Here is a 22,211-nt window from a genome sequence, read left to right as displayed (position 1 = left end):
AGAGAGACAACTAAGGGGGGATACAACAGAGGTCTAAAAATACTAAGCAGTGTAGAACAAGTAAACATAAAATTGATTTTTTTTTTTACTTTTTTCAAAAAGTATAAAGACTAGGGGACATTCAAGGAAGTTACACGGTACTACTTTCAAATAACACTGATCCTTTGGCTATTGCTTCACTCAATGAAAACTCTATACAGCAGCCAACTGGTTTTTCTCATCCAAACAAACTCAACCCAGAAAAAAAACCCCACAGGCTCTACTTATGACTTGCTCAGGGACTCCTAATCCAGATCTTCCCATTATTGAGCCAGTTCTCCTGTCATTTTTCAGCCTACTCTCAAACTTCTAGGCGTTACATTTGATTCAGCCCTCACATACCATACTCATATCTCAGCCATAGTACAACGTTACTTTTATAAACGTAAAATGATCTCAATTCACCACTTTTTTACTAAACCAGCTCTTCGGGTCTTTATTCACTCTTTGGTGAATTCCTTTCTGGACTACTGTAACACTCCAATTTGACACGACTCCTCTCTTACACACCTGATCCCTTATGCTCCCTCCAGATCCCTGTGCTCATCCTCCTCCAACCTATTACATGTTCCTTCCCTATGTTAGCTCCGCTTTGATTCCATCCGCTCCAAAGCTTTCAGTGTAGCAGCCTCTACCCTCTGGAACTCCCTGCCCCTTCATCTGTACTCCCTGACTAATCACACTGTATTCTGTGCTGCCCTTAAAAAAAAAAAATTCCTGATGCCTTTAACCCCTTTAGAATGCTTTAGATGCTACTCCCAGAGTCTTTTGGACATCAGTGACTGGTGATCCTGTACAGAGAGCACATGTTCTCTTCCCCTCCCCTTTCCCGATCCTTCTTTCCTATATGTTTATGGAGTTCTTCCCCGCCCTCTTTCTCTCGCCTCTTACTCTATACTGACTGCCCTGAAGGCCTCACCATAGGACAGTATATCAGACTACTAAGAAACTTGAAACTCAATGAATAGTTAAGCTCTGGAACTTGTTGCTAGAGGATGTGGTATCAGTGGTTATTATATCTGGGTTTAAAAAAAGGTTTGGACAAGTTCCTGCAGGAAAAGTCCAGAGTCTGCAATTGAGATACGACATAGGGGACGCTAGTGCTTGTGCCTGGGATCAGCAGCAGCATGAATCTTGCTACTATTTGGGATTCTGTCAGGTACTTGTGACCTGAATTGGCCACTGTTGGAAGTAGGATACTGGGCTAGATGGACCATTGGTCTGACACAGTATGGCTATTCTTAAGTTTTTAAGATGGCATTTTCCTTATTTTCAGGTATCTTTTGTGTCATTAAAGCTACTCTTTTTTTAGGTGCACACTGTATGCACACAAGATTTTAAAAGTGCACACAATGTGCCTGTATTAAATCTGAAATATTTATTAGGCTTTATTTACAGCCTTTTTGAAGGAATTCACTCAAGGCGGCGTACAGTAAGAATAGATCAAACGAGCAATAGGCAATTACAGCAGTAAAAATATTCAAAAACAATACAAAGTATAGCATAGTATACTACTTACAATAACACAATACATAATAGAGAATTATAATTGATACTGAAGGGTAAAGCAAAGAAGTAACATACAAGTAGGTAAGAAAGTAGGAAGAGTTAGAAAATAAGGTGATTGATTTAAAGAAAGTTGCACATGAGGTCAGAGAGATGGCTGAATATTCTCTCAGCTAGGGCAGAAGTGGATAAACATGAAATATACGCGCATACAAGCAATTTGTGCACTTTACAATTTTAGACACCCAAACAAACCTGAATGCATGCTCACAAATTCTCATCCATATTAAATCTAAACATTTTTTCACACCATTTACAAAACAGTGTGAAAAATACGTTAATTTTTATGTTTAAATCTCTTTATTACCAAAGAGGAACAAACAACAGATCTCCAGAAATCTTAAGAAATACAAATTGTTCCATCCACACAGTTAACAATGTTACATCAAATACAAACTTTTAGTTTTTAATTTTACCCTTTCCCCCACCTATCCCCCCACCCCCATCAATCTTCAACATCAAAATCAATACTAAGTATTCTGCTTCGTGCTGTATGACAACATAGTCCAAAATGGCTCCTATATCACAGTAAATCTTTTCCCCTAAACAGAATCTAATTGACCCACACTCAGTCTTTCCATAGGACACAACATAACCATATCAGCCCGCCAAGAGGCCAAGGATGGTGGAGGTGCAACCAACACCTCAAAATACTCTTTTTCTCCATCAAAGTGGCCCTGTGTAAAAAAACAGTCAGGCTAGGTTTAATAGAATGTGCCAATCCAAAGACATTAAACAAGATTTTTGGGGTGCTTTCAGGCGAGCCCAAAACTGATGAATTACTGAGCAGCGCCAGTACATGTGTCCCAGTGATGCCGAAGATGCCTGACATTTTGGACATTTATCCTCTACACTCATAGTGGCTTTAAAGGCACGGTGAGGTGATATATGTAGATAAAATACCATTTTATATTGTAGTTTCCATAAGGTAATGTTGTCAGTAAGGGCTATGGTGTGTTTTAGACAATTTGGTATCCAAGTGGAATCAATTTGTACATTCAGATCTCTAGTCAAAGATTGATGGTGATATTGCAGAGTCACCAGTTGTTGTGCACCTAGTGTAAATGTAGTAGACAGCTGCTCCCGCAAGTCCTCTGTCAAAGCAGAGGCAGGCAAAGAGTTTACATAATGTTTTAACTGTAGATAAGAAAATGTATCAATCTTTTAATGTAAACTCCGTTCGTAAACAATCATAAGATTTACAGTAACCCTCCTTTGGAAGTACATGAAAAAGAAATAAAATATTCCCTTCCGTCCTAAACACTGAAAGGAAGCATTATTCATACCGGGGGAGGAAGGACCCATTACCTTGTAGAGGCAAGAGGGGTGAAACCTTTTGGACAAGATGAGACTGACTGCCTACCCAGCCCCACACCTAACATAGGGGAGACACAAAGTGAATCCCTCACCTTTGGCTGGCATAGTGCCGTTGAGGCATGCAACACAACTGATACAGTGCACACAGTCTCTTTTCCAGAATTAAGTAGGAAAAATAGTCAGTATCGCAATACCAATCATTGAGATGTCACATCCTGCATGCCATCGAGAGCAGCTTTAAATTAAGCAATCCCAACCCCACTTTATCTCTAGGTAAGACCACCTTTGCTAGAGGAAGGCGAGCTCTCTCCCCATTCCATAGGTAACCTATGAGATGTTTATTAAGACGTTTCTCCATTATACCAGTTAACACACACAGATGCATTTGAAAATAATAGAGACACTGTGGGACCACAATCATCATATTATATAAAACTATTTTCCCCATCAGTGAAAGCGGATACACCCTCCAAATGTGTAATTTGCACCAAGTTGCCTCCAATAGTGGGAGAAATTTAACCTCATAAAACTGTGTCAGATCCTGTGGAATCTGGATACCTAGATGTTTGATAGAAGCATCAGCCTACAGTAAGGGAAATGACCTCACCCAATCATGATGGACTGTCTGTTGCACTGGAAGGGCTACTGATTTATGGAGATTTAATGTACATCCCGAATAATACTGACACTCATAAGACATGGCAGAGACACCTGTGGAGAAGACAAAGAACTAACAAATCATCAGCAAACGCGAATACATTGATAGTTTCAGTCTCTATCTGTATACCAAAGATTTCACCATCCCTGAAAACCATACAAATAACGGGTTCCAAACACAGTAGAAATAAGAGCAGGGACAGAGGATAACCTTGCCGCACACCACAACCAATTGAAAAGGATGGAGTAGGTTGCCCATTAACAAATACTGCAGCAGATGGATTGGCATACAAGAGTTACAAAGCTCTTAAAAACTACACTGGCCCATGTACTTCAAAACCGAGAATAGATAGTTCGTCAACCAAGTCAAACGCCTTTTTGGCATCTAGACTAACTAGAATAGCTGGGACTCCATGACGGTGACTATGAGAGATGCCAACTAAGGTCTTCCAAATATTCAATACCGAATGTTGTCCCTTCACAAAACCTGTCTGTTCAGGGTCGATCACATCAGGAAGATGAAGAGCCAACCTGTCCGCCAAAAGATGCGAAAAATCTTTAAATCCACATTAAGAAGGGAAATTAAACGGTATGCTTCTGGTAAATGTTGGAGTTTACCCGGTTTTGGAATAAGTGTGATCAAAGCCATACCATCATATGGTGGTAAAACCCCCGCTTCTAATGAAGCCGAGTAATATGCCTCCAAGGGGCCACACAGATGAGGATGTACCATTTTGTAAGACTCCGGTGAGTACCCATCGGGACCTGGGGCTGTAAAACATTTAAGTGCCTTAATAGCTTTTTGGATCTCAATGGCACCCAATGGAGCACTCAACTGGGTGAGAACTGCTGCAGAAAAGCGAGGTAGTCCAGCATCCTCTAAATAATCTGTCAAAGAAGGCCCAACCAGCTGGTCCTTACCCTTATACAAATTACTAAAGCGATCATAAAAAAATGTTTGCGATTTCCTCCACCTTATTGGTACGTTGATCTCCAGAAGTCTGCATAGAGAAGATAAAATGCAAGCCATGCCACGCTTTCGTTACTTTAGTCAATAATTTCCCCGTTTTATTTCCAAATTTATGAAATTTATATTTCCAAAAGATCAACTCCTTTTTTGTATGATCATGGATTAATCAACTAAACTAGGATTTACAATTTTTTTTCTGCTTTATATTTAGCTTCCAGTCCAATTATACCTTGTGTAATCTGCTTACTTCGGGTTACAACATACGCAATGACATCTCCATGAAGAATTCCAGTATAGGTGGTTGGTCATCGCGATGTTGCCCATTAAACTCCTCAAATTCTTTGGATTCCTGGCAAAGATACTTCCGAAAATGCTCATCCTTATAGAGATAAGCCAGAAATTGTCATCGATGACCACTACACTGCTGTTTACTACCTTCCAAATCAACCCAAATCATATTATGATCATAAACAGCCAATGGTCCAATCGCAGCCCCTGCAACCTAAAAAAATAAGGTTTCAGTAAGCAAGATATAATCAGTATGTGAAAAGGTATTATGTACCCTAGATAAATGGGTATACAATCTCTTTCCGTGGGGTGCAGGAGGTGCCAGGGACCGACCAAATTCAGAAAAGAACAAAGAAAGGGCAGCATCTTCATGGGCCGCAAGTCCACACCACTCCTCAAAGCTCATCTATCTACTAATGGGTCTATCACTTGATTAAAATGCCCCACTACTATCATAGACAAGGTGGTGTCTTGTAAGCCCATATGTACCAATTAAAAAAAAAAAAAAAAACGTGCTCATATCTATTCGGGCCATACACCACTAAAAGAAAAAATGTCTGATCACTTAAGGTTACCTGTAATATATAGCGACCATAGGAGTCTTTACAAACTAATTTCACAGTCCCCAACAGGTTCTTTCAAATCAACACTGCTACTCCGCCCTTCCTAGACATAGATGAATAATTAAAAAAAAAATCTCACCCATCCAGCCCTTTCAGAGTTTCCCATGTTCAACATCAGTTAATTTTATCTCCTGAAGATAAACGATGCCAGCTTTATGTTCTTTCAAGAGACTTAAAACCGTTCCCAACTGACACTAAGACATCAGTTACCCCTTCCACCCAGCACTCACATGGAGAACATGCACCACCCACCCCAACTAATAGCAAGTACAATGCACCATTCCCATATCAGAACAACAAAAAAGATGAAGGGCGAGGCCGCGTCTCTATCTTGGCATCACCCCAGTCGATGCACCCTATCCAAACGAATAAGGACAGCTGTCGCCAATTTCAGAAAGGTATTGGCTAACCAAAGTTCTGTGATCAATGGTGGCCAGCGTTTCAAGTTCGCGTGTTCTGCTTCAGTGATCCTGAAGCAGAACACGCAAACTTGAAACGCTGGCCGCCATTGATCACAAAGTCAACAAGAAAATACAGAGATCATCTCTCTATTGAGCTAAGTCTATTTTAGCACTGATTAGCTAAGCTTAAAAGTTTAAGAACTACAAAGTGAGATCCCATACGGAGGTTTTCTGGCCAATGATGAGGAAGTCCAACCCCCTATTGACTTTTTCATATGTCAAGGGGTTTCTCAAGGCCTTTTCCTCCTAAGCAGTGCAATTTTTCTAGCAAAAAAAGGTGCCGGTACTCAAAAGCCAGGCCACCCTTCAGGGGTGGGGTGATGACTGAGGGACCCACCCCACAATAGCCAGGCCCCCTGCAACCAGTCACAGAATCTATGACAAGGCAGAATTGGTGTGTAGAGCCTGAGCTGTTTCATTAAAACTTGTGGTTCATGGGTCAATTTTAGCAGACACTGGAAAAAGTGCCGGTACTCAGTACCCCCGAGTAACCCCTCAAAAAAAGCCCTGCTCCTAAGACAAATAAGTGTACTTGCTAAAAAAAATTTTTTGAGTACCTTTAACCTATTTACTTTCACCCGACTGATTTAGGTATCTCACCCCTACATTTGCAGTTGATGTTTTTAAAAATGCCAGCTATGCTATATAAATATTTTACATAGTGGCACTGAATCTATCTGCAGAAGCAATGATGCTGAATACACATCTATAGCAGCAAGAGCAGTCACTATATGGATAGCAGACTATATTCAGCTGCTATCCGTAGAGCTATATTGATAAATGTAGGATGGCCTTTTTGCTGAATTTATCTGCATAACTACACAGATGGCACCTGCTTATCACCAGGCCCTCTCGGTTAGGAATGTTCCACCCCTGCATTATGTACATAAACATTTTGAATATTGGGTCATATAAATTTCACTGCAGCACACAAGGCAATTTTAATTTACTCTGAATCAGTGGCGTAGCTACAGGTGGGCCTGGGTGGGCACAACCCCACCCCGCGGTGGAACACCACATCAACATCTCTCCTCCTCCGCACTGTCCCGGCATCTGCCTGCCCATCTCTGATGTATCTTACAGGAGTCCTCGGCGCCTGCAGCAATTTGATTATTGCTGCCTGTGCTAGCCCTGCAGGCTTCCATCGGCTGGGTCCCGACCTCGTTTTCATCATTTCCTGTTTGGCAGGTAATTAAAAAATATATTGGGGGGGGGGGGGGTACATGGTACATGGCGACCTGACAGAGGAGGATTGAATAAGGCACATTCAAAACTCATGCAAGAAACTTCATCCAAATGCTTACCAGATGCCTTCCAGCTGTTTCCCTGTAAGAAGAAAAGACAAGGAGAGAGAGAACAAGCATTACCAATTTGTCTGATGCATAGCTAAGTCTACACCATTGTTATAATGATACAACTACACAAAGCAGGGTCTCCTAAAAGTTACAGCCCGGAGCTTGGAGATTTCATGACAGGAAACGGCATCAGCAATGCATATCTGGCCCATTCTGCGAAGCCATTGGGCGGATCTTGCCGCCATATTGTGTGACCCCAAACATTAGAAGACGCTCTAGTTGAAAACAATAGCAAACTTATGAGGTTTATGATTGCCTCTGTGTGTTTTTTTATTTATTTTGAAAGGTGAAGGGGGTCACTAAACCTCACAAGTTTGCTATTGTTTTCAATAGCGTCTGCGAATGTTTGGGGTCACACTATATGGCGGCTGCGCGGGAGAAGGGGGGGGGAGGAGGCAGCTTCAACTTCTTGACGTCATGCTATCTCCTGTCATGGAGCACCGAAGAGTGAAGATAGTATTATTGGTTTGGGGCAATGACCTTAGAACGAGGTGAAACAGCAACTGGCTCGGTTCCAGCTGCCACTTTCTGTGACCCTGGATACGTCACGACTCACGTAAATCGCCATTACCGCATGTACAAAATATGTACCGCAGAGCTGCCAAGTTACCCATTCCAGGAGACTGGTAGCGCTATAGAAATGATTTGTAGTAGTAGGGAGACTTTTTGGCCGGTCCTGGAATTCTGTCAGCCTCATCCTGGTGCATTATGGGACCTGCAGCAGTGATTTCAATGGATAGAATCATGGACTACAAACAGTGCTTTGGAATGCACATTAAAAAACCAGGTCTGGCCAAAAAGTCTCCCTCCTGGAATGGGTAACTTGGCAGCTCTGGTACCGGTATATATATATAGTATGTAAACAGACTGCTTCGATTATTAACCACAGAAAGGCGAGATAGCAAAGCCCTTTCTACCTTTGCCTTTTTTTTGAATGTAGTACATAGTTGAGAGTGAAATCGGTTATTATGGCAACCTTCAACATCTTGGGAAATGTGGTGTCCTCCAAGCAGTTCAAGGAGGGTCATTAAAAGCCAGTCCTGGATTTTTGACAACTCAGGTATTATGGGATCCATCTGCAGCTGTGATTTTCAATGGATGAATCATGGATCACAAATACCTCTACTGGTGATGTAAGCTCCAAAACCAGAACTAGCTTAAATGGCCCCTGCAGGAAGTTGGTAGCAGCGCAGTTGTTAGTTCATTGCTTTCTGTTTTTGCTTTTTTTTTTTTTTTGCCTTCCCACTAGACTAGGTTTTAATTTATTAATAATAATAATCTGGAATTAGTGAAACCTTTTTCAGTAGTATCTCAGGGTGTTATATTTAGGGTTACCATATGTCCTCTTTTTGGACATCTTCAAATATGTCCTACAGGATTTTTAATTTTTAGGGAAATGCCCTGTTTTTCTTTTATGTGCCTATGACCAACACACCTACCCACATAATGAGAGAAACCATCTCTGGCTTATTAGTCAGTCTGGACATATGGGGGGGGAGTGCTAAACAAAGAAAAATGCATTACTCTCTGCTCCCCTGCTGGTTGAATCTGTCAAAGGAATTTTGTTTGTACTGCATGATTTTAAGCATTTGTCATGCAAAGACTTTCACACATATCACAGAAGCCAGACAAAGGGATATGCGATCTTATGATAAGTACGCTTAGGCTAACACTCAAACTCAAATCCAGAATATCCTGACGTGTAGAATGTCTACTGCTGTACTGTAAGTCACTTTCATGTGTGTTCATTAACTACAATTAAATATTTCTTTAGCAAAGGTAGCAACCATTTTTATTTTTTCTGTTCTTTTTTTTTGTGTCTGCACAAATATAACATAGTAGATGACGGCAGAAAAAGACCTGCACGGTCCACCCAGTCTGCCCAACAAGATAAACTCACGTGTCATTTTTTTTGTGTATACCTTACCTTGATTTGTACCTGTCTTTTTCAGGGCACAGACCGTATAAGTCTGCCCAGCACTATCCCCACCTCCCAACCACCCGCCCCGCCTCCCACCACCGGCTCTGGCACAGACCGTATAAGTCTGCCCAGCACTATCCCCACCTTCCAACCACCAGCCCTGCCTCCCACCGCCGGCTAAGCTTCTGGGGATCCCTTCCTTCTGAGGATTCCTTTATGTTTATCCCACGCATGTTTGAATTCCGTTACCGTTTTCCTCTCCACCACCTCCCGCGGGAGGGTATTCCCTAGCAACCCTAGTTATATTCAGGTACACTACATATTTCCCTACCCTATCCTAGGCTTTGTATTAGAAATATGCAAATAATGGTAATCAAAAAATGTATTGTTAGTCCAATAAAAAAGGTATCATCTTATCTTCCTTTCTTTGTGGGGTGATGGTGTCCGAGGATCTCAAGGTGACAAAACAGTGCGACAAATCGGTGGCTGCAGCCAGAAGAATGCTAAGCTGCATAGAGAGGGGTAACATAGTAACATAGTAGATGACGGCAGAAAAAGACCTGCACGGTCCATCCAGTCTGCCCAAGAAGATAAATTCATATGTGCTACTTTTTTATTTGTATTGTCCTCTTCAGTGCACAGACCGTACAAGTCTGGCCAGCCCCATCCCCGCCTCCCAACCACCAACCCCGCCTCCCAACCACCAGCTCTGGCACAGACCGTATAAGTCTGCCCAGCACTATCCCTGCCTCCCACCACCGGCTCTGGCACAGACCGTATGCCCAGCACTATCCCTGCCGCCCAACCACCAGCCCCGGCACAGACCGTATAAGTCTGCCCAGCACTAGTCCCGCCTCCCAACCACCAGCCCCAGCACAGATCGTATATGTCTGCCCAGCACTAGCCCCGCCTCCCAACCACCAGCTCTGCCACCCATTCTAGACTAAGCTCCTGAGGATACCTTCCTTCTGCACAGGATTCCTTTATGTTTATCCCACACATGTTTGAATTCCGTTACCGTTTTCATTTCCACCACCTCCCACGGGAGGCCATTCCAAGCGTCAGTCGTTGTCAGACAGAGGGCAGGAAGGAGGTGCGGTCAGAGGCTCTGAGGAAAGGGAGCCAGGCCTGGTCCCTTCCCCAGCTATGCGGAGGGGGCCTGGGGAGAGAGGCCCAGGAAACTCCCAGGCTATGGGGCCTACAAGGCCGAAGGATCTGAAGGCCCGGCGGAGTAGCTCTCAGCCAGTCCCTCCTCCAGCACGAAGGGAGCGTAGTCCCCTGGACCGTAAAGCGCCCAGGGCCAGGGAGGATTGTGGATCTGATGCCTCCTCCATGACCCAGCGGCGTCCAGGTAAGGAGCCTGAAGATCATGGGGGAGGAAGGAGGAAGGTTGAGGCCCTAAAGGTGCAGACCCAGAAGGAGCAAGGACAAGAAGGAATGGAGGTGGGGCAGGAGGCCCAGTTGGGATTTGAGGCAGCCGGCAGTGAAGAAGAGTGGTCAGAAGAAGGGGAGGAGGCCGGTGAGTGGGAGAATATGGACCCAGGACAGTGTGCCAGAGAAACGGTGGAGCGGGTGAGGCACATCAAGTCTCTGGAGAAGGAAATAGAGGAGCTGGGGAAACGGTTGAAAATGACTAAAGCCATGAGTAGGCTGGCCCCAGCAGAGCATGGTCAAAAGTATAAGACTGAAGAAAAGCGCTTAACAAAGTTGCTGAAACAGAAGGAAAAAAGAATTGCTTGTTTAAAAACAGGCTCTGCAAATCCCTTGAGGGAGGTTTATGAGAATCAAGAGAGGATGCAGGCTGGTACATCTAAAACTATGAGCCAGGAGGTTTTTTCCCCAGCACAGGAATCTACTGTTGCAGGAATGGATGCATGAATTTGTGATGCTTCAGGAGTCAGACAGCACACACCAGTATGAGAGAGTAATCTTCTTTATTTGCCAGCAAACAAAGCAAGACATCAGTTCTAGCTCTCTTCTCTTCCTCTCAGCTCTCTGTGTCTTTGTCTCAGCTGCTTCTCTTCTTATGCTGTCTTCTCCTTCTTCTGTCTGTTCCTTCTGTCCTTCTCTTTCTTCTGAGCTCCTTCTGACGTAAACTGCTTCTGCTCCTACTTAAATAGGGTCCTAAGCCCTCCTCCTAGCCTAGCCCCCTTTACTCCCAATTGGTTAAGAAATTGATTGGCTACCTTGCCTCAACCAATCATTACTTTTGAAATATCAGTTACATAGGTTCCAGACATCCTAAACTGACCTCTGACCTGGGGCCCCTTAAGCCAGACATTTGGGCTCCAGTCTCTTACATGTTATTATGATTGATTTCTCATATTCCTAGTACTAACTGCTAACTAAACTCTGGCATTCATTAAAGGGGTCAAAAGCCAATCTTACTTAATAGCATACAGATATACTTTCAGGAGGCCAGTCCTACACTTAGCTATAATTAATCAAGGAGAAGAGAGCTGACTAGCCCTGACCTCTTCACCTATCAGCTTATACATTGAACCAGCCAGAACTATGGCTAAGTCAAACCACATGTTGATCTCCTCAACTGCAGTCTTAAACAGCAAAGAGTAACATTAGATTTAAAAAGGTATTCTACATAGAACTACACAGAATACAACATATTCTAAAGTAAGCATCCTTATAACACACATTCTAAATATCAAAAACTTGTAAATACTAATCTATTGCCTCTCTCTCTCTAAATAGTATTTTCTATCTAAGCATTTTAAACTACAATATATCTGGCTCATAATAAAATACATATGTGTTTGCTAGCATTCATTATTCACAAGGGTGAAAGGAATTCCTTTCTCTGACCTTTTTAACCCAGCCCGGCAAACGCTAGAGTTCAATATAATTTGAACCATCTGGCATACCTTCACTTCAGTTGCAAAGTAAAAGTTGAAATTTGAAATAAGAATTCAATTCAAATACCAAGCTCTTAACAGAATTAACCCTTCATATGATTTCTTATATATGATTATGCCCATGGCTGCTTCATTCCCCCCTTTGAGACTAAAATCAGCTTATGCAGAGATAAGTCTCACTACTCAAACTCTGGAGATTATAGTGATCCTAACTAGGAATAGACTTGTGAATCACCATTACCCTACTTGTTAAGGTCCGACGGCATACTGCCGAAGCACATGAGGCCAGGAAACAAAACAACAACCCTGCTAAAACTAAGACTATTAGGGAAATGACCAAGGGACGTATCCAGGAGGTCAATGACCACCACCAGGAGGTAAGGTCTAATCCTCCTCGGTAATCCTCCACATTAAGGCTAGCCAACTGTAGGACTTTATCCATGGCATGCCTAACTACATGCGTCCTATTTATGACAATAGTACAGCACTCTGAAGAATTTAACACTGTGCAGAGACCACCCTGGGCTGCAAAGAGGTAGTCAAGGCCCATACGATTATACCTAGAAACTATACTTAATTCATTAATTTGATCCTGCAATGCATTGACTACCACGTTCAGCTCATGAACTAAAACATGGAGTAGGGATTGAAGTCTCCGAGTAGCCATACCTAGTTCAGTAATACCCGCTACCGGGCCTCCAATTGGAATCCAGGCTGTGGCAGAAAGGGCTACAAGTCTCTTTTTAGTCAGAGGATAAGTAGAATTAATATACTGGAGGGCTAATTCAATCGCCTCATCCTCTGTGGCAACGGAGGAGGGTAAGGACAAAGCCTCTCGCTTAGAGCGGTGCGGGGATAGTGGCTTAAGAGGAATAACTTTAGGAAAATAATTCAAGGTTACCAATACACAAAAATTATATGTAGAGGGAAGAATCATGTGGAGGACATTATCACAGAGCCAGTAATGACCAAGGAGAGGGTGAGGAAAGTTCCCAATAAATGTTGGCTCAGGCTGGACAGGGTACTTAGGGTGCCCATAATGCGAGCCCCTATCCCAGGGGGAACGAAGACGAAATGGAGACTTTGCACACCATAGGCGCCAATCCCCAATTGTGACAGGCTGCTCATTTGTTAGTAACTCTTCATACCCCGGGGACTTATGAAAGTAGAAAATAAGCTTGGACACTATAGTCTTCTCAGTGGTACGCTTAGGAGCCAGATAATCACCTGGGTCATAATCTGCAGGTATGGTAGCAGGGCACATAGGAGTACCTGGAGAAACTACCCACACAGATTCTCCTTTTTCTGGGAGAACATTAGTATAATTACAGGGAATGGGAAGAACAGTTGAGATGCTTCTTGTTAAACAAAACACTCCAGAAGCTGGATAGGGAGACGTAAAAACTGGCCTTAGAGAAGAGTCAGAGGGGGAAGTAGCATTATAAAAGGACCACCAAGTATAATCCTGGCTCCAAGGACCTGAACTCGAAAAGTAGGGAGGTATAAGAGCTGGGAGTTGCACAGGGACAGGAACAGCTGGGACATCTGTAGTATAAGGAGAAAATCGGGAACACACAATACAAGGGGAAGTAATCTTTGCCTGGCTAATTAGTTCCTGGACTGAGTGTAACCAAAGGTTGGAGCGAGTTGGGGTATTAGGAACAAGGAGGCAAGGAGTAGAAAACAACAAAAGCATCCAAACTACTAACATTTTCTTTCTTCCTAATCTAAAACAAATACAGCAAACTAATTAAGCAATAATATTTCAACAGTCTGTGCTAATCACAGATTATTCTCATATAGTGTTCTCAGTCTTTGAGTTCTTATACCAGTTGGGATAGACCCTCAACTGATAAGGATCAAGCTCTCAAATTCCAGGAAAGCCAGAATCAGGGCAAGAAAGAGTCTCAGTGTGAAGCCGAAGTTCAGCCGCTCCTGCAGTATGCAGTTGACCCTTCTTTTCAGCTAGTAGATTCTTTGGTTCGGGTCAGGCGCAACTTCAATGGCTCCGCTGGATCACTTTCTGCTCTCCACTGTCTAGGCTCCGTCTGATCCGTGCTGGGCTCAGTCTGGTCAGCAGACTTAATTCGAGACCAATGGACCCATGGAGTAATCCCTGCGACCTTCACAGCTGCAGGGGTAGAAAGCAAAACAGTAAAAGGTCCTTTCCATCGGGGCCCCAAAGGCTGGAGCTTCCAGTCTTTCACCCAAACTCTATCCCCTGGCAGGAAGGAATGTACCTGAGCCTGGAAGGGGACAGGGTTTATTTCTCTCACATAAGACTGAAGCTCAGAAATTATCTTACCCAGGAGGGCTACCTGCTCCTGCACCTGGGCAGACCCTAAAATCCCTATGTCTCCCTTAATTCCCTGTAAAATGGCTGGGGGCTTCCCATACACAATTTCAAAGGGAGAGAGGGCTGTTCCTTTAGTTGGGGTGCATCGGAGGCGAAAGAGGGCTAGTGGCAATGCCTGTGGCCATTTCAATTGGGTTTCCTGACAAATCTTTGCTAGGCTATTTTTCAAGGTTCTGTTTGCCCGCTCAACCTGCCCTGAACTCTGGGGACGATAGGCACAATGCAATTTCCAGGTAATGCGCAATGCGCGGGACAGGGCCTGAAGTGTGGCTTCAACAAAGGCGGGACCATTATCTGAACCTATGGCAAGGGGCAGTCCATACCTGGGGATGACATCCCTAAGGAGGGCTCGAGCTACTTCTGTGGCTTTCTCAGTGACTGTAGGATATGCTTCCACCCACCCAGAAAAGGTACAGACCATAACTAAGAGGTATCGGAGCCTACCGCTCCTGGGCATTTCTGTGAAGTCTATAACTAGGGACTCAAAGGGTGTTAGTCCTCTAGACTGAACTCCTGGTGGAATACGGGGTCCCTGACGAGCATTATTCTGGGCACAGAGAGTACATCGGGCAGAGGCAGTGGCAACCAGACTATCCAATCCTTCCAGCACCACTACTCGATTGAGTAGACGGGCTAGTGCTGTTTTCCCTAAGTGTGATAGGTCATGAGCTTGAGACACTACAGGCCAAGCTAGGTGGCGTGGCACCAGAACTCTGGTATCAGGAAGATGTAACCAGCCATCAGGTCTCCTTACTGCACCTTCCTCTTGAGCCCATTTCTCTTCCATTTGGGTATACATAGGTGTCCATTCTTGCAATCGAATTTGGAACAGGGGGGTCACAGTACTTGCTGGGGGTCCTCGAGCAGCTTCCTTGGCCACCCGATCAGCATGGCGATTCCCTCGGGCCACTGGAGTATCTATTCTTTGGTGTCCCCTGCAATGAATGACAGCTACCTTCTTGGGGGCCCAAACAGCCTCTAGCAGCTGAAGTATTTCAGGTCCATACTTAACAGGTTGGCCTGCAGCATTTATGAGTCCCTTTTCCTTATACAAAGCTCCGTGAGCATGTAGGGTTGTGAAGGCATACTTAGAATCAGTATAAATGTTGGTTACCAGTCCTGCTGCTAGCTCCAGAGCTCGTATGAGGGCCACAAGTTCTGCTTTCTGGGCTGAAGTTCCTTGGGGCAGGGCTCTTGCTTCTATCACCTTGTCCTCTGTCACCACAGCATAGCCTGCCAATCGCTTAGAGTTCTCCACATAACTGCTTCCATCTGTGAAATAAATTACATCTGGGTCCCTCCACGGAACATCTTTAAGATCTGGTCGACTGGAGTACACTTCATCCATGGTTTGGATACAGTCATGATCTGGAGGTCCCTCAGATGCTGGCAAAAGAGTAGCAGGATTGAATGTAGCCACTGTTTCCAGGTGTATCCGTGGATTCTCACACAAGCTGGCTTGGTACTTAACCATGCGGTTATTAGTAAACCAGTGGTTGCCCTTATACTCCATGAGGGTGAGAACTGCATGGGGGACTTTAACAACCAGTTCTTGCCCCAAGGTCAACTTATCAGCTTCCTGGACCAGTAAGGCTGTTGCTGCAATGGCCCTCATGCAGGCTGGCCATCCTTTAGCCACTCCATCCAGCTGTTTAGACAGGTATGCAACAGGCCTCTGCCAGGATCCCATCATCTGGGTCAGCACACCCAGAGCAACCCCCTGTCGCTCATGGACATACAATGAGAAAGGTTTCTCCACATCAGGAAGGCCTAACGCAGGGGCTTGGAGTAGGGCTTTCTTTATGGCAATGAAGGATTGTTGTGCAGTAGGTCCCCATTCAAATGGTTCCTTTTCACCCCCCTTTGTGGCTTGGTAAAGGGGTTTCGCCATCAATGCAAAATTTGGAATCCAAATTCTGCAGAATCCAGCTGCTCCCAGGAATTCCCTAACTTCTCTTCTGGACTTGGGTTGGGGAATTGCAGCTACCGCTTGCTTCCTACTAGCATCCAGTCTCCGACTTCCCTGGGAAATGCAAAAGCCCAGATACTTCACTTCTGACTGACAGAGTTGGGCCTTTGAGCGTGAGACCTTATAGCCTGCATCCAAGAGTAGCTCCAGCAATTCTCTAGTAGCCTCAAAACACTCTTCCTGAGTCACTGCTGCAATCAGGAGGTCATCTACATACTGGAGTAAAACTCGCCTGGAAGGCTCAGATTTAAAAGTCTTAAGATCTTGCCCTAGGGCTGTCCCAAAAATAGTGGGGGAGTTCTTGAACCCCTGTGGCAGGCGGGTCCATGTATACTGAAGCTTCCTCCCTGTTACTGGGTTTTCCCATTGAAAGGCAAAAAGCAGTTGACTAGCGGGGGCCACCCGAATACAAAAGAAGGCATCTTTTAGGTCTAGTGTCGTGAAATGGGTAGCTCCAGAAGGTATCAATCCTAGCAGGACATATGGATTAGGCACTACAGGGTGTAATGAAATAGTGGATTTATTAACCACTCGTAAGTCTTGGACTGGCCGGTAGTCCTCAGTCCCTGGCTTCTGAACTGGCAATAGTGGTGTATTCCATGGAGACTGGCAAGGACGAATAATTCCATAGGATAACAGACGATTCAAATGTGCTTGAATCCCTTCCAGAGCCTTTCTGGGAATTGGGTATTGGCGAAGATGGATTGGCCGGGCACTTGGAAGTAAATCTACATGTACAGGAGGAATATTTCGGGCCAACCCTGGGGGATTATCTTCTGCCCATACCCCACTGACCTGAAAGCTGTCTGCCAGGGGTAGGTCAACTTGGCTATGTGACTGATGCAGCCGCCATTCTTCTTCAAGAGGGCAACAGAAACTCAATATACCCTTAGGGCTGGATATTGGGGGCCGAAAGGAGACTGAAGTCTGGCCATCAGAGTCAAAAGAAATTTGGGCCCTAAGCTTGGACAGCAGGTCTCGACCTAACAAAGGGATTGGACAGTCTGGCATATACAGGAATTCATGAGTGACTATGTGTGAGCCTAATTGGCATCTACGGGTTGTCAGGAAGGGCCTCCGGTTCTGCACCCCCGTGGCTCCCACCACTCGGACAGTTTTTCCAGACACAGGCGCTAATCGCTCCGTCACAACAGAATGTTCAGCTCCTGTATCAATCATGAATGGAATTGAGCGGCTCCCTATAGTTAACTTGACCATAGGTTCCTGGGAGCCCAGTTTGTAGGAACCCGGTCTGTCCTATTCGTCCCATTCTGCCATCTCGGCTATCCCGATGATGTCAGATTCAGGAGGCTCATATCTTCCCTCTCGAACTCGGCCTCGGCTTCCTCGATCTCCTGGTCCCCTTCTCAGTCCCTGGCGCCTCTGGGGGCATTCATCTTTCCAGTGCCCTCTTTCCTTACAATAGGCACACTGGTCCCTCTCCAATCTTGGTCTGGCATTCTCCCCCCTTGGCCGGGATTGATTGAAGGAATCTCGGGGCCTGGCTGGTGGTCCGGGGTCCCACTTTGGCTTCCCATTAGCTAGAGGTCGACCTCGGTTAAGGGTGGAATTAGTAATGGCTGCCGCTAAAAGGTCGGCCTTCTTCTGCATCTTCCGGTCAGCCTCTCGGCGCACCTCCTGATCTCTATTAATGAAAACCTTGGTTGCGATCTCAATTAGCTGGGTGGTATTCATCCCTGCGAATCCCTCCTGACGCTGCAACTTCTTCCGGATATCGGGCATACTCTGGGCCACCAATGCACTATTCACCATTCTCTGGTTTTCTTGGGCTTCAGGGTCAAATGGAGTGTATGTTCTGTAGGCTTCAATTAGTCGCTCTAAAAAGGCCCCAGGGGATTCAGTTGCCCCTTGGAGAATTTCAGAGACCTTTGCCAGATTAATGGGCCTCTTTATGCCTTTCCTCATACCTTCCAGTAAGTCCCGGCAATAGCCAGACAACAGTTCATAGTGCTGCCCATCATTTGGATCCCAAGCTGGAGCTGCGCGAGGAAACCGAGCTCTAACCCATCCCTCTGGGTCCTGTGTCCCCCCGGGGACACGCTCTCGCGTGATGGCCTCAGCATTTTGCAAAATCTTCCGCCTCTCCTCAGTTGTGAAGAGGGTCAGGAGAAGTTGTTGACAATCAGTCCAGGTTGGGTTATGGGTGGCCATAATGCTAGCCACTAGGTCCACCACCGCCTGAGGCTTTTCAGTATAAGAGGGGTAATGCGTCTTCCAATTCAGGAGATCGGTGGTTGTGAAGGGTACATACTGGTAGGCCTGTGCCTGTATAACCTGACCCTGATTATTAGGATCCGGTCGAGTGGTAGTTACCTGACGAAGGGGCAGAACTCTCGAGGAGGTGGGAATGGAACCTGAGGTAGAGCTAGGAGCTACCCTCCTATCATGCTCAAAGGTGATTGCAGCGGGTCTAACCCATTCAGTGGAGGTATGTTGAACCCCTGAGGGATGGGGAGGGGTACTCATAGACTGAGAGGTGGTCACAGGTGAGTCAGTCCATTGAAAGGGATGCCGGGCCCCTGATGAATGGGTAGGGGTATTAGAGGGAGAGGCTGGGCTGTCGGGAGTTGAGGAGTCAGGGAGTGGAACCCAAAACGGGTCTTCAGAGGTTAACAGGAGAGGATTTGGCACAGAAGGGTAGAGGCCAGGTGAAAAGTCCAACCTAGGATGTGGTGGGGTTCGCACAGAAGAGGAACTATCCGGAGAAGCCTGTACTGGAGAGGCTTGAACTGGGCGGCGTGGATCTCTGGGGGTAGCACGGAACCCCAACAATGGGCCATAAGGTGGTGGCTCAAGGTCTGAGGGGTCATCAGAGAGTATGGGTTTCTCGGACAGGGTAGGGGCGGAAGCCACCGATTGGGTGGTAGGCTTCCTAGGGCTCTTTCCCTCTTCTAGTTTAGATTTTCTAATCTTTCTTTGAACACGGCCTAACATGAATTTTACTGGGGATCCCATATAAGTTTTCAACCAGGAGGGAGGGTCAGTCACAAGGCTGTCCCAGGAATCTATATAAGGGAGTTGTTCAGAATATTCTGATTCTCCTACAACTATGCTGTAGACCTTCCGGATTACTTCAATATCTAAGCTGCCACTAGGGGGCCACCCCACTCCCATAGATGGCCACTCAACTTCACACAAGGTTCTTAGAGTACTTGAGCTTAAAGTCTGTCCATAGTCATTAATTAAAAATCCTTTTCTAAAGTTCTTAAGCATACAGTCTAGGGGGGTAGCAATTTGTCTAGATGATGTCCCACCCATAATGCTTACAGTTACAACACACAAAGAGGGGGGGAATTTTTTTGAGAATGCAGTAAGGGGTCTGCACTCTCGAGACACTAGGTAGACAGACAGCAATCGCTTCCTTCCGTTGCTGACCAATTGAACTCGCGTTAATTGGAAATGCAGCTATAAGAAGTCCGCACTCATTAACATTCAGGCATCACACATTCATTCAGTACAGAAAATCCCACCCAACAATTTCAGATTTCTCAGATACAGATAAGCTCAAGCGTTTTCGCTTCTAATCTCCTCTAGATTAGAAGGTACTAGGGCCTTCGCTGAGAGTTGATCAGGCTCTCCTTCCCTCCTTCTTGAGGGGCTGGTTTATAACTTCCTAGCTAGGATTACAATACAAAATACAGAATACATACCCGGCGAATGTTCTCCAGTCAGTTGGGTGCTGGGATTAATGCAGGATTCATCCCACCGCTGCCACCAAGAATTGTTGCAGGAATGGATGCATGAATTTGTGATGCTTCAGGAGTCAGACAGCACACACCAGTATGAGAGAGTAATCTTCTTTATTTGCCAGCAAACAAAGCAAGACATCAGTTCTAGCTCTCTTCTCTTCCTCTCAGCTCTCTGTGTCTTTGTCTCAGCTGCTTCTCTTCTTATGCTGTCTTCTCCTTCTTCTGTCTGTTCCTTCTGTCCTTCTCTTTCTTCTGAGCTCCTTCTGACGTAAACTGCTTCTGCTCCTACTTAAATAGGGTCCTAAGCCCTCCTCCTAGCCTAGCCCCCTTTACTCCCAATTGGTTAAGAAATTGATTGGCTACCTTGCCTCAACCAATCATTACTTTTGAAATATCAGTTACATAGGTTCCAGACATCCTAAACTGACCTCTGACCTGGGGCCCCTTAAGCCAGACATTTGGGCTCCAGTCTCTTACATGTTATTATGATTGATTTCTCATATTCCTAGTACTAACTGCTAACTAAACTCTGGCATTCATTAAAGGGGTCAAAAGCCAATCTTACTTAATAGCATACAGATATACTTTCAGGAGGCCAGTCCTACACTTAGCTATAATTAATCAAGGAGAAGAGAGCTGACTAGCCCTGACCTCTTCACCTATCAGCTTATACATTGAACCAGCCAGAACTATGGCTAAGTCAAACCACATGTTGATCTCCTCAACTGCAGTCTTAAACAGCAAAGAGTAACATTAGATTTAAAAAGGTATTCTACATAGAACTACACAGAATACAACATATTCTAAAGTAAGCATCCTTATAACACACATTCTAAATATCAAAAACTTGTAAATACTAATCTATTGCCTCTCTCTCTCTAAATAGTATTTTCTATCTAAGCATTTTAAACTACAATATATCTGGCTCATAATAAAATACATATGTGTTTGCTAGCATTCATTATTCACAAGGGTGAAAGGAATTCCTTTCTCTGACCTTTTTAACCCAGCCCGGCAAACGCTAGAGTTCAATATAATTTGAACCATCTGGCATACCTTCACTTCAGTTGCAAAGTAAAAGTTGAAATTTGAAATAAGAATTCAATTCAAATACCAAGCTCTTAACAGAATTAACCCTTCATATGATTTCTTATATATGATTATGCCCATGGCTGCTTCACTACCAGTTTAAGCTCAGGAACATTGTTTCACAAAAGGCAGTTGGTAACAGAGATTGTACAAAGTCCAAACAGTCAAAGTACATTGCAAACTATGAAAGCCCTGATGAGCCCAAGGGAAGAGGGAGTACTCAGGTTGGATACAGCTCCAGGAGAAGGGGGAGGGGCGGATTGTTTGGCCTCAGGTATTCCGGTAGAACAGAAAGGAAAAGACACAAAGTTACAACACTTTCATATTATTGAAACGGATGGAGACAGGTTTTCCACCCAGGACACTTTTTCAGTACCCACTAGTGGGGAAGAAGAACAGGGTGTGGAAAAAAGTATTGAACTTACCTGTGTGGAGAGATTGCAAGAGAAGCAAAAACCAGCAGGCTTCCAACTGCAGGAGCACTCCAAAGGTGCTCTGATTGAGGCAGCAGTTTCTGGTGATCAATTATCATCAGCTGTGCAGCTTGGCTCAGAGCAGGTCTGCCCGCGAGGTCAGGGCGGACAGGAGGAAGAATCAGGAGAGATCTCTGTTCAATCTGCAGCCAAGTTTGCAGGGGACCTGCTAGGGTATGGTGCCCAGGACATAGAGAATCAGCAGGAGAAAGAGGAACTGGAACAGGAGTTGCATGGAATGGAGCAGGACATTGGACCAATTGCTCAGACCAGAGTAAGCTCTGAAAGTGCACTAATTTTTAAAGCTCCTGATGTCCCAGTTGAAGGTCTGGGTTTGAACTGGTTGAGGGGGGGCTGTGTGCGAGGGGAGGGTGGGGGGCGGGGGGAGGGTCTTGGTCAAGAGAGGGGTATGCTTTCTTGTCGGAAGGTGGGGGAGGGGGATGTGGGGAGCCGGGATTCGGAGGAAGGGAAGAAGGGTAGGGGAGAAGTGAGGGGGGCGGGGGAGGGGCAGGGTGCTCTTTCCTTTGCGGCGGTGGTGAGGGGTGAG

The 22,211-nt window shown here is 45.1% G+C and overlaps 1 protein-coding gene across 1 annotated transcript in view; it reads right to left on the bottom strand.

Annotated features, from left to right (window-relative positions):
* LOC115459160 (deSI-like protein At4g17486) overlaps positions 1-22,001 on the bottom strand; it is a 72,165-nt gene extending 50,164 nt beyond the window's left edge. Inside the window, exons 1-2 of the mRNA XM_030189033.1 lie at positions 21,617-22,001; positions 7,226-7,247 (exon numbers count right to left, since the gene is read on the bottom strand). Of these exons, the coding sequence (XP_030044893.1) occupies positions 7,226-7,247; positions 21,617-21,723 (129 nt within the window). The 5' untranslated portion in view covers positions 21,724-22,001. The remainder of the gene's footprint in view (positions 1-7,225; positions 7,248-21,616) is intronic.
* Positions 22,002-22,211: the final 210 nt, after the last annotated feature.

This window comes from Microcaecilia unicolor, unplaced genomic scaffold (genome assembly GCF_901765095.1).
Source record: "Microcaecilia unicolor unplaced genomic scaffold, aMicUni1.1, whole genome shotgun sequence".
Classification (NCBI taxonomy): domain Eukaryota; kingdom Metazoa; phylum Chordata; class Amphibia; order Gymnophiona; family Siphonopidae; genus Microcaecilia; species Microcaecilia unicolor.
This window is presented reverse-complemented; position numbering and strand designations above follow the sequence as displayed.